Below are 16,102 nucleotides of genomic sequence, written 5' to 3' on the forward strand. Positions count from 1 at the left end.
TAAAAATGTCTGGGATTTTTTAAAAAATGTCTGGGATTTTCTGAGTTTGGAATTTAGAAATTCCAAATAGTGTATATATTTAAGACAAAAGCTTTGAAAAAGATTTAAACTCTTGACATCTGGCATCCATGATGTTGGTTAAGGTTTTTTTTTTTTAACAACATTTTAGTCTTGCCCATTTGTTGACAATATTGTTGATAGTCACAGTTAGTGTTTAATGATTTTCATTCTAGTTTTCATTAATAAAAATTAACACTAGTTAACAAGTGAGGACTACAAGTGAGAACACTTGCTTTGAGAGTGCATAAAGGGTAGTTTGTGTGAGTGCACGTATTTACTTTAAATGGTTAGTTCACCCAAAAATTAAAATTCTGTCATAAAAGCTGATCCACGATTTTTCCTCTTTGTCGCCATCTCTTGTTTGAAACCTGCAATTGCAGTCATATGCGGAACAGGTATCTGTACGTGCGTTGTGCCTCGGCACGGCTCGTCAGCGCGGATGAATCTAATGCTTGCTGTCAGTCACAGCACCGGTGTGGATACTGAACTTCAGAATCACAGATTCTACATCTTGAGAGTATGACCAATATAAGAATTTTCACTAGAAAATATCATCTGAACAAGTAAGTAACATGTCTGCCACTTTTGTTCTGACCAACTGAGGAAAAAAGCATTAGGCCTACAATAAATCGCGCTGCCAATGATGATTAAATCTAACGATCGCTTAGTTCGGATCATGCCAAACCGTGCAAATTATTATTACTGTTATACTTTGTTCTCAAATCGTTAATGTTAACAACATCAGCATTACTATGACTATGTGTGTATTTGCGTTACCTGTAGATTTCAATTTCTGTAGCCACTCAACAGTCCAAAGTCTTTTGCTTTTTGACTACGGGTGACTCTCCAGTTGTCACTGATGATTGCCATTTGGACCTTTCTGGATTACAATCCACCATCAAAATGATAAGTTTAATTATTTCAGCTGCTGTGAGAACAGATTATAAATGATCCGCTACCAGCTGCGTCCTCACGTGATAAAACCGACTAGCCTGGACTCCTTCTTTCTGTTTACGGACGTGACGTAATGACGCACAGAGGAACTGCTGCATGCTCAAATTTCCCATGGAAATCCACCATGTCGCTCTTATTATAAAACATTATTACAACCTTACCGTTGTGAATCGGGCTAAGATAATGAGATAGTTTTGAACACTGGCTGGTTATGTACTTGCTCAAAAATTGATTTTGGATAATTTTTAATCAAAAAAAGTTACGGACTGCAGCTTTAATTACTCACCCTCATGTCATTCCACACCCGCAAGACCTTCGTTCATCTTCGAAACATAAATTAAGATATTTTTGATAAAATCTAATGGCTCAACGAGGCCTCCATTGCCAGCATGATAATTAACATTTTTTAGCTGCCCAGCTACTAAAGACATATTTATGAAGCAACGAGAATACTTTTCATGCGTCAAAAAAACTAAAACAAAATAACGACTTTATTCAACAATATGTAGTGAAGGGTGATTTCAAAATACCGCTTCATGAAGCTTCGAAGTTTACGAATCGTTTGTTTTGAATCAGTGGTTCGGAGCATATATCAACTGCCAAAGTCACGCCCCCCAGTGGTGAACCATTGAAATTTCGAAACACTTGTGACCTTATGAAGCTTTGTTTACTGAAATCACATGACTTTGGCAGTTTGATGATGCTCCAAACCGCTTTCGAAACTAAAGATTCATAAAGCACCGAAGCTTCATGAAGCAGTGTTTTGAAATCACCCATCACTAGATATTGTTGAATAAAGTCCTTACTTTGTTTTTTTGGCACACAAAAAGTATTCTCGATGCTTTATAACATTAAGGTTGAACCACTGTACTCACATGAACTGTTTTAAATATGTCTTTAGTAGCTTTCTGGGCATCTGAAAGTGTAAATTACCTTGCTGGCAATGGAGGCCTCACTGAGCCATCAGATTTGATCAAAAATATCTTAATTTGTGTTCTGAAGATGAATGAAGGTCGTATGGGTGTGGAACGACATGAGGGTGAGTAATTAATGACAACGTTTTCATTTTTGGGTGAACTAACCCTTTAAGAGGACTTTAATATATGGATCCACAGAAGCAAAGGACAATCCAAGTGCATTAAAGAGCATACATTTTCATAAAAAGAGGTGCATGTATACATAAATAGCTATTTTAAAAAAAAAGGGGTGGAGATGTGGGGGTTATGGTCCCCATAATGGTGGATTTACCAGGTGCACACACACACACACACACACACACACACACACACACACACACACACACACACACACACACACAAAGTAATTTTCTCTAAGTAGCTTTACCCTGTCTGTCATGACAGGGACTGAGGCCGAGACATGGCTCTAGGGATTTGAACACCAAAATACTCTCTGCTTTCTCACCTAATGATATTTTCTCTCTTCAACCCTAAACCTTACCCTCACACAAACCTTAATACATTGAAAGACAGAAGATTTAAATACATTTTTTTAGCATGTTGATGTTTAGCATGATGCCAAACATGATACATCATAACTCAATTTGAAAGCAGCTAAGGAAATATTTTCTTTCTGTGCACCGTTTAATGTTAACCACTAGAAGGAGCTGGAGGTTTAATTTTAGGGGTATATCAGAGGGAGGAGAGACAGAGGATGGAGTGAGCAGGACATCTGCAAAATTAAGAAAAACTGCCAATATGAAACAGACTTTTCATGTCAGTTATCTCCATTGTGCACAAAGAAATATCTTCCATAAGCAGTATGGCAAAGTGATACCAATACTACATTTAAAAAAAAAAAAAAGAGAGAAAAAAAAAACGGATAAAAAGGAAGCTGCAACAATGAATGTTCCCATTCTGTCTTCTTTTATCCTCCAGTAGATCCATTTGTCATGAATGTCAGCTACAAAGCTAATGGAACACCACTGGATCTTTGATGTTTGCTAGACAACGAACACATGAATGCATTATGAATGGACTGCTGCTAAATGAATACATGTAAAATGAATGAATGCATTATCTGCTTTCTGGCTGTCTGCACTGGGAATTTCTGTAATGAACGGCAGAGAGATATCAAACATTAAACATTTTTTTGTTTGATCTTATTTAATATATAAGTTTGACCTTATTTAATAATCCTTGATATACTGTATGAACTTATGAACAGGACCTGCAGCCATCCTAATCCTAATGAATGGCCAGTTTTGTTTTTTGTTTTTAATAACAATTAAACATCCCCTACCCCCAAATCTCATTACTGTAGTAATGTATAAATAATTAAAAAAAATAATAATAATAACTATAAATAATAACAATATATTATAGTATTGTTTTAAAAATATTTATATATCATGGTAATATTTGTTGTAATAATTTGTTTAAATGTGTGTTTAAATGCATTTAATTAATGTTGGTTTTTCTTTCATTTACTTTAGAAATACGCAAAATATACAGTCAAAAGTTTTGGGTCAGTGAGATTTTGTTTTGAAAAAACAATATACTTTTAGGATGCATTCATGTATCAAAAATGTATTAAAATATAAAGTATTAAGCATCACAACTGTTCTCATCATTAAAAATAAGAAGAAATGTTTCTTGAGCACCAAATCAGCATATTAGATTTCTGAAGGATCATGTGACACTAGTAATGGCTGATGAAAATTCAGCTTTGCATTCACAGCAATAAATTAGAATAAATTAGAATAAAACAGAATAAACAGAAAACAATAAAATAGAAAACAGATATTTTAAGTTCTAATAGTATCTTACAATATTACTGTTTTACTATATTTTTGATCAAACAAGAGCATAACCATAAGACTTGAAAAGAAAAGTAAAAAATCTTACCGACCTAAAACTTTAACAGTAGTCACTGGAAACTTCAACAGTCTACCAACTGAGTCTGACCCACGCTTTGACAAGGAAGGTAAAAATATATATAATCTATTCCACTAACACAGTAAAGAAGTTTAAAGGTGCAAGCCACATTTCAAAAACGCAGTTGGACATTGTTGACATTTGAATCAACCCAAACAAACACACCACTCTCTTCATTGCTCCGCCTCTAAAACTCACCTTACAATCCTAACAACCCTGCTCCGAGTCGGTCTTAAACCCCAGCGAGGAGAGTGCACCAACAATGACACTAAACACCGCATTCTCTAGCGGTCATATGAATCACACAACTCTCACTAGCTGGCCACTGTTACACACGCAATGCGAGAGTGGATGTCTGTTTATCACAGTTGACGTGCAACAAAACAATGTTTCATTAAAAATGAAGCGCAGATGATGAACGAAGGATAAGGAAGCACAAAAAATGAACGTACAGTAAATCATGTACGCTCCAGACAATCATGACACTCGAACCCAACTGTTACGTACGTGTTACGTACGAGCAGAATCAAAGCATCCTCCGTGTCTGTTATCAGGCTGGCCGTGTAGCTCTCTCCAGCGCTGGAAAGCTTTTCTAATATCAATGCGGGTCCTAAAGAACTTGCCCAGTCATAAACTTTCATTCCAGCACTGTAAACCCTAATGCTCAAAATACTTAATTCGTTTGAGTAGGACAAACTTAAATTAAACAAATTAGTTCAGTTAAATTAACTGTTATGTGTATTTAAAACTTTCTTTTACTTTTGAGTTCACAGCACTGACATATTTCAAGTAAACTAAACAGTTTTAGTTGCAGCAGATTTCTAATTCCCAGCATGCTTTGCATCAGACTGTATAAATGTTGAAATTAAGTGTTATTTTGTGTGTTTTTGCACAAGATTAACATAGGGAGACATAAGTTAGTGTTTAATGTTGTGTTATGTTGGGATTGACAGGGGGTTCTGTTATGTTAGTTTTGTAGGGTTACCATTCTGGTGAAGAGTAGACCGTGTGGTTAGCTTGAGGATGGGCTGCAAAACTTTTAAGACCACATATACTGTATGTTGTTTGATTACATACATGCAAGTATATATTGACAGTCTCTTTGATAGTTATAATAGCATGTGTTTTTTGATAACTAACTAACATTTAACCAAGATCTGAATGTGATGTTTATGTAAATTAACTATATGTACTTGAGTGGGGCGAGGCTGAGAACTGTGGGAGCGAAGGAATGCCAGTGATGTGATTGTTAACCCTCTGGAGTCTGAGGCTGATTTGGGGCCTGGAGAAGTTTTGACATGCCCTGACATTTGTGCTTTTTTCAGTTGTTCATAAACATATAAATGACAAAAGTGTCATTATACTGTATTCAGCACAAACTAGGCTATGTATATATGTATGTATCACAATAATATGTGAGGAACATGTATGTACATGCTTGTGTTTTTGAAGGAATAACATTTATGCGTGATTATTGAAAAAACAAAAAACTTAAGTCACTGAAATAAGGCCAAAAAAAGTATAGTAAATCTGTGTTTACAATACTTTAGGGTATTGGAGGTTGGAGACTAGAGTTTTTGCTTCAAAATTATGTAAAAATTATGCTGCCTACTCCTTCATATAAAACAAAATATTGATTTAGTTTTTGTAAGACACTTTTTGCCAAGAAACACAGTATGCGTGGAAGCGTGAATCACCACTGAATAATGGGCCATTCTCAACTGAGAAGACAAAAGAATTGCATAGTAATGAGCTGAAATGACTTGCATATTAATGAGGCATTTCAGTCAGGTAGGCTGTGAAAAAAACCTTCTGTGATGTCTCAAGCTCATCATGCTATATGAAACATACAGAAAAATATTATTACAATATAAAGTAATGGTTTTATATTATACTTTAAAATATAATGTATTTCTGTGATGCAAAGAGTCTGAATATAGGCTTTTAGTTTAATGAGAGACACCTGTGCACCACACTGGCCTTGCTCCACTTCCATGGCTCTCGGCCCCGCCCCACTTGTCACAAAAAAATAAGTTAGTTAACTTAAATGTTTCGAGGTAATACGTTTCCTCAAATGTTTTGAGTATTCTGAACTTAATGAGTTTTACAGTGAGTGATATTGTTTTAAGCTGTATTGTATTGTGTCTCATCTCTTTCTGCAGTCTTTCCTCAAATCTCCCTCTTGCTCGTTCTGTCTGCTTGACTGTCATACGCCCCCTAATGCTGATTGGCTACACGTTTGTTGTTGGTGTCAGTCCGACTAACTTCCAAACAGTGTTTTTGAAATATGGCTTACCCCACCTTTAATATAATGAGAATCACCATTGAGAATAATGGGGAAAGTTATGCAAATGGGGGGGATAAAGTCACAATACCCCACAAATACCCCAAAAGTCACAATACCTCACTCAGCTGAGATTTGCAGAATGAGTGGGTTTTAAACTTAAATAATAGAGGATACTTGTGCGTTGCCAGCTAATTTCACTCCAGCATGTGAAATCCCTGTCTCACTGAGGCTGTTCAGACAATGATAAGTGGTTAAAGTCAGATGAAGATTTTGAAAATAATATGCAGGCCTGGGGCATCACAAACAGTATAACTGAATACCCCAAAGGAGGAACAAGGTAAAGGGGTAAAAAACTGAAGACAGAGGAGGTGAAAAGGGTTTCCTCTTTCTTTAAAAATAGCCTAAATTTCCAGCTGACGAGCGATACTCGACAGACGTCTGTGGAGAGATATGATGCAAGAGCTTGTCTTCTACTAAAAACACTCAGTCGTGCTCATACTCCAGATCACTCTCACCTGATGGGTTTGTCCAGGTTTCACCATGTTGAGCTCTGACAGGCTTTGAAGAATGTCATCCATAGCCTGCTCACTGAGCTTTGTAGAATGAGACTCCATTCCAGTGACATCATCCATTCCCTGCTCCATCCCTGTCAGCTGACGACCTGTAAACAACAGCAGCATTTTAAGAATATGATGAAACTATTTATACAACAATGGCTGACACATTCAAACATCACATGACATATATCGCTAAAACGCTGTACTCGTAGCTCCACAGATTTATTTTATTATGACATGGGTTTTAAGGCATTAATGCTCTGACGCGATGGCATGGTCTCACCTTCAGGGCTGGGCTCTTCTCCAGACTGATCGCTTTGGCCGTCTGCAGGGCCGTCTGGCTGCTCATCTGCATTCAGCTCAGCGTGCTGCAGACTCAGCTTATGGCACACCTCAAATGCCTGACCGACCGTCCGCACTATCCGCATGGCCTGACTCTGAGAGGGGAGAGAGAGGTGAAAAAATAGAGATTTAGAGACATTTAGAGAATCTTATATGTATATTATATATGTATTATATACATGTTTTTCTTGATTTTATCATATAAAATCCTTTTCTTGTGCTTTGTGTTATTGTTCATACTGTCATTCTAGGGGATTTGCTACTACAGTTCTATGAAAAAAGCAAAGGGTAAAGAATGAGAGGAAAAGCAGAGACAAACAGGTAAGGAATATCAAGGTTAAGGCCCTCTACAAATGTCATCATTCGCTCAAGGACAAGACGGACCGAAAAAAAATGGCATGCATGCTCTTAATCCTTGGTCTGGGGCATAGAAAGAGACAGAGAAAGAGAGTGACAGAAGACCTTTTTTTTCTTTCTAGGTGAAAGGCGATTGCTCTACCTTCTTTTTGGACTTGAACACATTGCATCTAAACGAGTTGCTCGATCCATCACGAGCAATGTAGCTGAAAATCTTCAGATCCTGAGAATCATGGGATACATAGAAGATCCTTAGAGGAAATAGAGGAGAAAAAGAATAAAACATAGGCTAAATATTAATACATATGTTCAAACTAAAATTTATCGTTACATTTTCTGTGTCTCACCTGTATATGGGGTCGTGCATAACCAGCATCTTGCTCTCATCCCACGTCCACTCTTTCCTCTAGAGGTCAAAACAAGGCAAATGTCAGAGACTCTAATGAAGACGCTCATTATGACAAAAATATAAACATCTATTTTCTAGGACTGCAATTCTGATACAGAATAATGATATTCACATAAGGCTGATGACACATGCCTTGGGTTTCTTGCGCATCACCACTTTGACCCCATCTACAGAGACCCCTATGCTCACTTTCTTCTTCTTCACGCTCTTTGCCTTGAACTCGTACTGCAAGGAAAAAACAGAGATTTAAATGCAAAGAGAGACTTTTTCAAAGATCAATCACAGGACCTTAACACCTTTACTAATGTTTTCCATTTAAAAAAAAAAGAAGCCAATTATCACACTTTAAGATGCAGACTGAAGTCCTGGCACCAATTTTAAATCAGTTATTTCCCATTAGCACACAAACTGCTAAATTATGAACACTGAGGAATCAACAATCAGCCTAGCCTAATTAAAATTACATTATAATGAAGTATTTACCATAAACAACAAAAAAGAGCAGAAATTGATGCAGGAAAAGGCGACTGGATTAATTTACTCAATGTGCACATACACTACCATTCAAAAGTTTGGGGCTGGTAAGATTCTTAAATATTTTTGTAAGGCGTCTCTTATGCATTTATTTGATTCAGTAAAAATAGTAATATTGTGAAATATTATTAAAATTTAAAAACTGTTTTCTATTTTAATATATTTTAAAATGTAATTTATTCCTGTGATGATGGCAAAGCTGAATTTCAGCAGCTATTACTCCAGTCTTTAGTGTAACATTATTCGCTGCTTAAAGGTGCCCTAGAATTAAAAATTGAATTTATCTTGGCATAGTTGAATAACAAGAGTTCAGTACATGGAAATGACATACAGTGAGTCTCAAACACCATTGTTTCCTCCTTCTTATATAAATCTCATTTGTTTAAAAGACCTCCGAAGAACAGGCGAATCTCAACATAACACCAACTGTTACGTAACAGTCGGGATCATTAATATGTACGACCCCAATATTTGCATATACCAGCTCATGTTCAAGGCATTAAACAAGGGCAGAACGTCTGGATCTGTGCACAGCTGAATCATCAGACTAGGTAAGCAAGCAAGAACAATAGCGAAAAATGGCAGATGGAGCAATAATAACTGACATGATCCATGATATCATGATATTTTTAGTGATATTTGTAAATTGCCTTTCTAAATGTTTTGTTAGCATGTTGCTAATGTACTGTTAATTGTGGTTAAAGTTACCATCGTTTCTTACTATATTCACGGAGACAAGACTGTCGTTATTTTCATTTTTTAAACACTTGTAGTCTGTATAATTCATAAACACAACTTCATTCTTTATAAATCTCTCCAACAGTGTGTAATGTTAGCTTTAGCCACCATCAAACTCATTCAGAATCAATGAATGAGACAATGAGATCAATGTAAACATCCATATAAATACCATACTTACGCGATTAGACGTTGCATGACGAACACTTTGTAAAGATCCATTTTGAAGGTTATATTAGCTGTGTGAACTTTGTTTATGCTGGTTAAGGCAAGCGCGAGCTCCGGGGGAGGGGAGCATGAGAATTTAAAGGGGTCGCAGCCTGAATCTGCGCATATTTAATGATGCCCCAAAATAGGCAATTAAAAAAATGAATTAAAAAAAAAAAAAAATCTATGGGGTATTTTGAGCTGAAATTTCACAGACACATTCAGGGGACACCTTAGACTTATATTACATCTTTTAAAAAGACGTTCTACGGGACCTTTAATATTTTTTAAATAGTTCAAAAAAGATGAGCATTTTATTTGAAATTGAAATCATTTGCAACATTATAAACATATTTACTGTCACTTTTGATCAATGTAATTCACCCTTAATGAATAAAAGTATTAATTTCTCTCAAATAAGTAAATGAATAAATAAATTAACCCAAACTTTTGAACAGTAGTGTATGTTTCAAGTTTCCTTCCTTCACCTTTACAAGTATCTGACTCGCTCTTTACATTTTTTTAATGTCCTTCATACTTTATATTTACATTTTTCATATTGTATGTACTGTATGTTCCCAGAATGCACTGAAAGGAGCTTTGTGAAAAAAAAAATACATTCAAGATAACAGACGTGTCAGGAGAAATGCATATTTGTGTGTAAGCTTTATGTGTTTTGTTTTTTAGACCAGTGAGCTGATGTGTCAACACCAAACTACTGGAATCAGCTCTGAACATTATTAGTCTCTTGTCCACTTTACACAAGGAAAGCTATTTGTATAGTGTGCATGAGTGACCATTAAGAGCGTTGCTGCCTATTTGTTGCTGTGTTTCAAGTAAGTCATTTATGAGGTTCCATAGATCATGGCCTATCCTTATGGTCATCATCCAGGCCTGCAGAGTTTTAATAAAGCTTGTTGTTCTTCTGAAAGGTCGCGATTGGAGATTACTTTTTAAAAAACAAATTCTTGCAACTTTGCATGAAATGATTCTTAGAATTATTTATGGTTACACTTTATTTTAAGGTGAAGTAGTTACATTGTACTTACTCAAATAAGTTCTGAGTAATATTAATTAACTACAGTACTTACTATAGAATTTGTGGTTAGGGTTTGGTTTAGGGTTAGTTACTTGTAATTATGCATAATTTACAGTTATTACTATAGTAAGTGTAGTAACGTGTAACTGTCACCTTTATTTCTAATTCCAAATGTCCTCAGTCAGAATGGTTCACATTGGCACATTTTAGTCTTTGGGTTCTTTAAAACTTGAGATGGATATGAATCATTTCTGCTGAAAGATTATTCATTATTGAAGTTAAGTCCTGGACTGCACCGAGAGAGCTCCACTCATTCGCACGAACATTACGCTGATCTGTCCATCTCTTGTAGGCTAGAGGAAAACAAGGAACGATGGTGGAAGCATAAAGACTATATGAGATGTACTACAGGAAAAGGACATGACAGGTCTGTCGACGTGTGCAGATTACAAACCTTTAGTCTTGCTGAAGAGTTTGAGTGTGTTGAAGTAGCTAAAACTTTAAACTACCTTGTCAGAGTTAATCAGCATCATGGCTCTCTATTTTACTTAGGCTACTCGTGTTAAATTACTCATCTATTTGTAAGTTGCTTTGGGCTATAGCATCTGCTGAAATATACAGTACAGTCCAAAAGTTTGGAACCACTAAGATTTTTAATGTTTTTAAAAGAAGTTTTGTCTGCTCACCAAGGCTACATTTATTTAATAAAAAATACAGTAAAAACAGTAATATTGTGAAATATTATTACAATTTAAAATAACTGTTTTCTATTTGAATATATTTCACAAAGTAATTTATTCCTGTGATGGCAAAGCTGAATTTTCAGCATCATTTTTAAATGGGTCATGACATGAGAAATCAAATTTGCCGTGATCTTTTTTCATATATGAGGTCTTTGTACCACAAGTTTCATAGTTTAAAACGTCCCCCTCATTATAAACAAAGTATTTATTTAATCAAGCTCCAAAAATGAATCGTTTTGGATATTGTAGGATTTGTGATGTCACACGAGCAAATGCATTTGCATAAATATATCTGTCTCCAGAACAAGACAAATAGTTTTACATCATCACACCATAGGCCCCGCCCACAGGCGTTCACTTGCTTAATGGCTGACACCGGATCCGAGCATTGCGTAAAAGCAAACAGAAACTAATATAATCACTGATAATGTCTACACTGGATACAGTATACAGATGCCGTTCATGTTTTGATGTATCCACGCACTTGAGGAGAACAAATGGAAGAGTAAACTGAAACGTTAAAGGAACGCTGCTTTAACGTTCTATTTAAACAGCTCATTTGCTAATTTCTGTAGAGATTTTAGAAGGATACCAGCATCAGGAACAAGTGGTGTCATGGATCGCATTGGAGAATCATATGTTTGTTCGGAGAATTTGACAGCAGATTGTTTGTAAACGAGGCACAGTGTAATGGAGAGTTCTCAAAGAAACATTGTTGACAGATGAATGCAAAACACATTTCACAGACTGCATTTTTTCAGTGGCATGCCTAAAATGTCTTCATTTCGATATTTTCGACCATCAATATACTGCACTATATTCATGTCGCGCAATGTTGTCAACATGAACTCAGTTTCACAGCACCTAACAAATGTGATGCCTTCTTTACCGTTATGTTTACGATTCTGCGCATGACAACGTCATCTGTATGCGTCACATGTGCACTTTGGTCAAGTGGAATAGAGGCGATTAAAGTGTTTACATGCCTGTTTATTGCAATTAAAATAGGTATATGCCACATATTTACTATGATTATGAGCTTAATTGCATCAATTTGATCGAAGTATCACGTTTACATGAGGAAAAGATTAATCGCTGTATTGCCTAAATCTCATTATAATCGCATTATGAGGGTGCATGTAAATGGAGTCAGTGTTAAAAAACGATTATGATTGGTCTTACATTTGCATACTAAATTGTGATTAGTCTTTTCTTCTTTGCATATATTTACACATTTATAGTCATCTTATAATTTTCAAATCTGGGCTTATCTAGGCTAAACACTATTCTTTTACTGCCTTGCAATTGATATTTTCTTCAGGAAATGCACATTTCCAATGTTTTCAACATTTTTTCTTCTTTATTAGAAAGTTCTGCACATAAACTGAAGTCTCAACATAATGTCCCAAAGACAATGGTGGCATTTCTTATAAACTTAACCAGTAAATGACGTTGCAAATTTAAGTTAAGATATTGCTTTTTGATTTTATATTAATTTATTATTTTATATTTAATTGAACTAGGAAAACAGTATTAAGACTACAGCTTTCTAAAGATTTAATGCTGCGGCCAGAACTTCAAGAGCATTGAGATGATTTCCCTCTGACCAGAGATGCACATTACTTGGTATGTATGCAGCCGTTTAGAACCAAGGACAGCTCAAGACCAAACAAAATAAAAGCAAAAAAATAAAATAAATAAATAAATAAAATTGTGAGTCGAGGGACAAGACATGGCCAGTAGTGAATACAGAATAAGGCTACTTGTCAAATGCTCCACACCAACTGACCATTTCGCCTCCAGGGTTTGTCATTCATGTCACTCTTAACATTACCAGATTCAAGAAAAACAAATCAATAATAATAAAAACCTTAAACACTATATAAAACTTGCTTTTCCCTTTGCACTTTTCTAAGTCCTTGGATACCACTTTAAACAGCTTAAAACAGCTCCTGACTGCGTGACATGACCTTCTGTATAATTAGAAGTGGTTGTCAGTATCCAAAGGCCACACTAAATATTAATGCACTATTCTTGTGTGTTTATGTGAGACAATAAATAGGAACGCATGCCTCAAGATCTTGACAAGGACCTCTATTCGTGCTGGAGATTTCCAAAATATAAATATCTCTGATTCCGACATTTAGAGAATGAAATACTATTGTGGCAAAGCTGATTACTACATACTACACAGTATAATAATACTAGCATGTGAAGCAGTATGTGTCATGGTTCTGTTTAGGTAAGTTTCATTTTCATGGACTTATTTATTTTTTTATTTTTTTGCTTTTCTCAGTAACGTTCTCTTAGTTTCCCGCCAATCATTAGTTTCTATGGACACTGATATTCTTACAGCTGCTTGTCATTGAGTTTATTATCTCTGTCACTGGATAAAATATTTTCCAGTTTATCCAGTTTTGTAAAACATGTCTTAACTTTTGGCAATCCAAGTAATGAGTAAAGAAGAAGATTAAAAATCATGGTTGATATCGTGTTCATTTGTAACTTAAAAAAGTAAAAAAAATCTGTGGTCCTGAAGAGTTGGACTGTGAGAAATATTTGAATTACGGACAATAATTTAGCATCTTTAGAAGAAAAACATGCCTATATAACACCCACTTAAATACAGCTCTACTAATAGCCTAACACCTATGAGGAAGTGTCAATTCAGAGTCACATCTTTATGAATGTCTTAAGCACACATAGCTATGTGCATTACTGCGTTTATGACCAAACATTTTGATGTTTTGTTTGCCCCATGACAACAACTCACTTAAACCTGCTCCACTTTTGCTCCATTTGTGCAAAAAGTCAAGATGTCAAAATCAAACTAAAATGACGTTTTTTTTAAAATATGATTCACGTTTTGTGTCAGCATTCCTTACAGGACAAAATAGAGTCTGCAAGAATGAAATTTTAATCTTTCTTATTGCTCAAGTGCAAAGTGCATTGAAATATTTAAGATATACTGCATAGCCATTGTTCTCTGTGCATAAACATTTCAGTGAAAAATTTAAGAGCTGCAGCTGAATGCAGCAGAAAAAAAAATTAAAATAAAACTACCCCCCCCCCCCCCCCCCAAAAAAAAAAAAAAAACACAAAAAAAAAAAACAAGGGGGTCAGACTTCAAATTCAGGATTAAGAACTGAATCCAGACATCTGCTATAATCCTGTCTTGTGTCTATGTCTAATTTCCATTTTGTTAAAAAGAATCTGCATAGTGCCCATAGTACTGGGCTTAAAGTTGACAAAGCTGCCATACTCAGCACTTAATGACATTCCTTACTAATCTCTCTGTGATTAAAGGTGCCAGCATATATAGAGAGAAAACTAGAGAGTATGTTTCATAGAGAGAAAATAACTACAAGTGACATCTCCATTTTTTATGACAGTCATCAAAAGCATTTACTCAGCAACTCAATACTCGAGAATCCAGTGCATTTGTATTACTAAGGGCCTTTCAGACCTGTAGATTGTTTGCTTTGTTCCAAAACAATATACATATATTATATAAAAAAATTTAGATTTTGGGGGTAGACAACAGCAAGAGCAAAACAGGAAGGAAAACATAGGCCTGTAAGGTTGCCTGTCAAAGACTGCTTAAAAACTGTAAAGGAGCGGGACTCAGGCAGGGATCTATTTGCGAGCTTTATTAAAAGTGAGTGTGGTCGTACAGGCAGGGTCAAACAGGAACAGCAAGGGACAGGCAGAATCGTGGTCAGAATACAGGCAGTGGATCAGGACAGGCAGATATCACTCACAGAACAGAATACCAGGCAAGGGTCAAAGGCAGGCAGCAACGGGTCGATAACGGGTAACAGGCAGGAATGGGAACAGACAGGCAGAGAGGATAATAATGCTCAGAATTGTAACACGGGTTAAACAAGACTTTGCAATGAGGTGGTGTGTAAGTGAGTCTTAAATAGTCCAGATAATAAGCTACAGCTGTATGTGGCAAATGATGATTGGTGTGGAGAGTGCATGTGACTGGCAGGGAGCATAATGGGAAGTGTAGTCCAGGAACTGACAGGAATCGTGACAAAAAACAAAAAAATATAAAGTGCATTTGAGTATTGTCAATCAGCCTGCACGTTGACAGTTGGTCAATGACAAATAAAGCTTCTATTTTTTTTTTCATCATTTCAAAATGGATGTAATGCATATTTTTGAGTCAGGAACAATGTGTTTAAACAAGTTTATATACACTATATTGTCAAAAGTATTGGGACACCCCTCCAAATCATTGAATTCAGGTGTTCCAATCACTTCCATGGCCACAGGTGTATAAAATCAAGCACCTAGGCATGAAGACTGCTTCTACAAACATTTATGAAAGAATGGGACGCTCTCAGGAGCTCAGTGAATTCAAGCGTGGTACCGTGATAGGTTGCCCCCTGTGCATTCGTGAAATTTCCACACTACTAAATATTCCACAGTCAACTGTTAGTGGTATCATAACAAAAGTGGAAGCAATTGGGAACAACAGTGACTCAGCCATGAAGTGGTAGGCCATGTAAAATCACAGAGCGGGATCAGCGCATGCTGAGGCACAAGGTTGCGCAGAAGTCGCCATCTTTCTGCAGAGTCAATACCTACAGACCTCCAAACTTTGCATGGCCTTCAGATTAGCTCAAGATCAGTGCGTAAAGAGCTTCATGGAATGGGTTTCCATGGCCGAGCAGCTGCATCCAAGCCTTATATCACTAAGTGCAATGCAAAGTATCGAATGCAGTGGTGTAAAGCATGCCACCACTGGACTCTAGAGCAGTGGAGACGTGTTCTCTGAAGTGATGAATCACGCTTCTCTGTCTGGCAATCCGATGGATGAGTCTGGGTTTGGCGGTTACCAGGAGAACAGTACTTGCCTGACTGCATTGTGCCAAGTGTAAAGTTTGGTGGAAGGGGGATTATGATGTGGGGTTGTTTTTCAGGGGTTGGGCATGGCCCCTTAGTTCCAGTGAAAGGAACTCTTAATGCTTCA

The 16,102-nt window shown here is 36.3% G+C and overlaps 1 protein-coding gene and 1 long non-coding RNA gene across 4 annotated transcripts in view; one reads left to right on the forward strand and one right to left on the reverse strand.

Moving 5' to 3' along the window:
* The window catches only part of si:dkey-34e4.1 (carboxyl-terminal PDZ ligand of neuronal nitric oxide synthase protein), a 49,866-nt gene that overhangs the window by 17,421 nt on the left and 16,343 nt on the right, over positions 1-16,102 (reverse strand). For 2 of the 3 annotated variants that reach the window (XR_007184621.1, XM_048188489.1), the window contains exons 3-7: positions 7,993-8,085; positions 7,799-7,857; positions 7,594-7,702; positions 7,036-7,189; positions 6,711-6,856 (exon numbers count right to left, since the gene is read on the reverse strand). Coding sequence is in view for 2 of the 3 variants with exons in the window: in XM_048188489.1 (XP_048044446.1) it covers positions 6,711-6,856; positions 7,036-7,189; positions 7,594-7,702; positions 7,799-7,857; positions 7,993-8,085 (561 nt within the window). In the remaining variant the exon portion in view is untranslated. Of the gene's footprint in view, positions 1-6,710; positions 6,857-7,035; positions 7,190-7,593; positions 7,703-7,798; positions 7,858-7,972; positions 8,086-16,102 lie in introns of those variants that run through there. The other variant, XM_048188490.1, reaches the window with a different exon arrangement.
* On the forward strand, positions 7,094-7,709 carry LOC125267148. Its single transcript, XR_007184623.1, has 3 exons — positions 7,094-7,207; positions 7,346-7,415; positions 7,574-7,709. It is a non-coding gene; the product is annotated as an uncharacterized LOC125267148 (long non-coding RNA).

The sequence above is a fragment of the Megalobrama amblycephala genome, linkage group LG4 (genome assembly GCF_018812025.1).
Source record: "Megalobrama amblycephala isolate DHTTF-2021 linkage group LG4, ASM1881202v1, whole genome shotgun sequence".
In the NCBI taxonomy this organism is placed as follows: Eukaryota; Metazoa; Chordata; class Actinopteri; order Cypriniformes; family Xenocyprididae; genus Megalobrama; species Megalobrama amblycephala.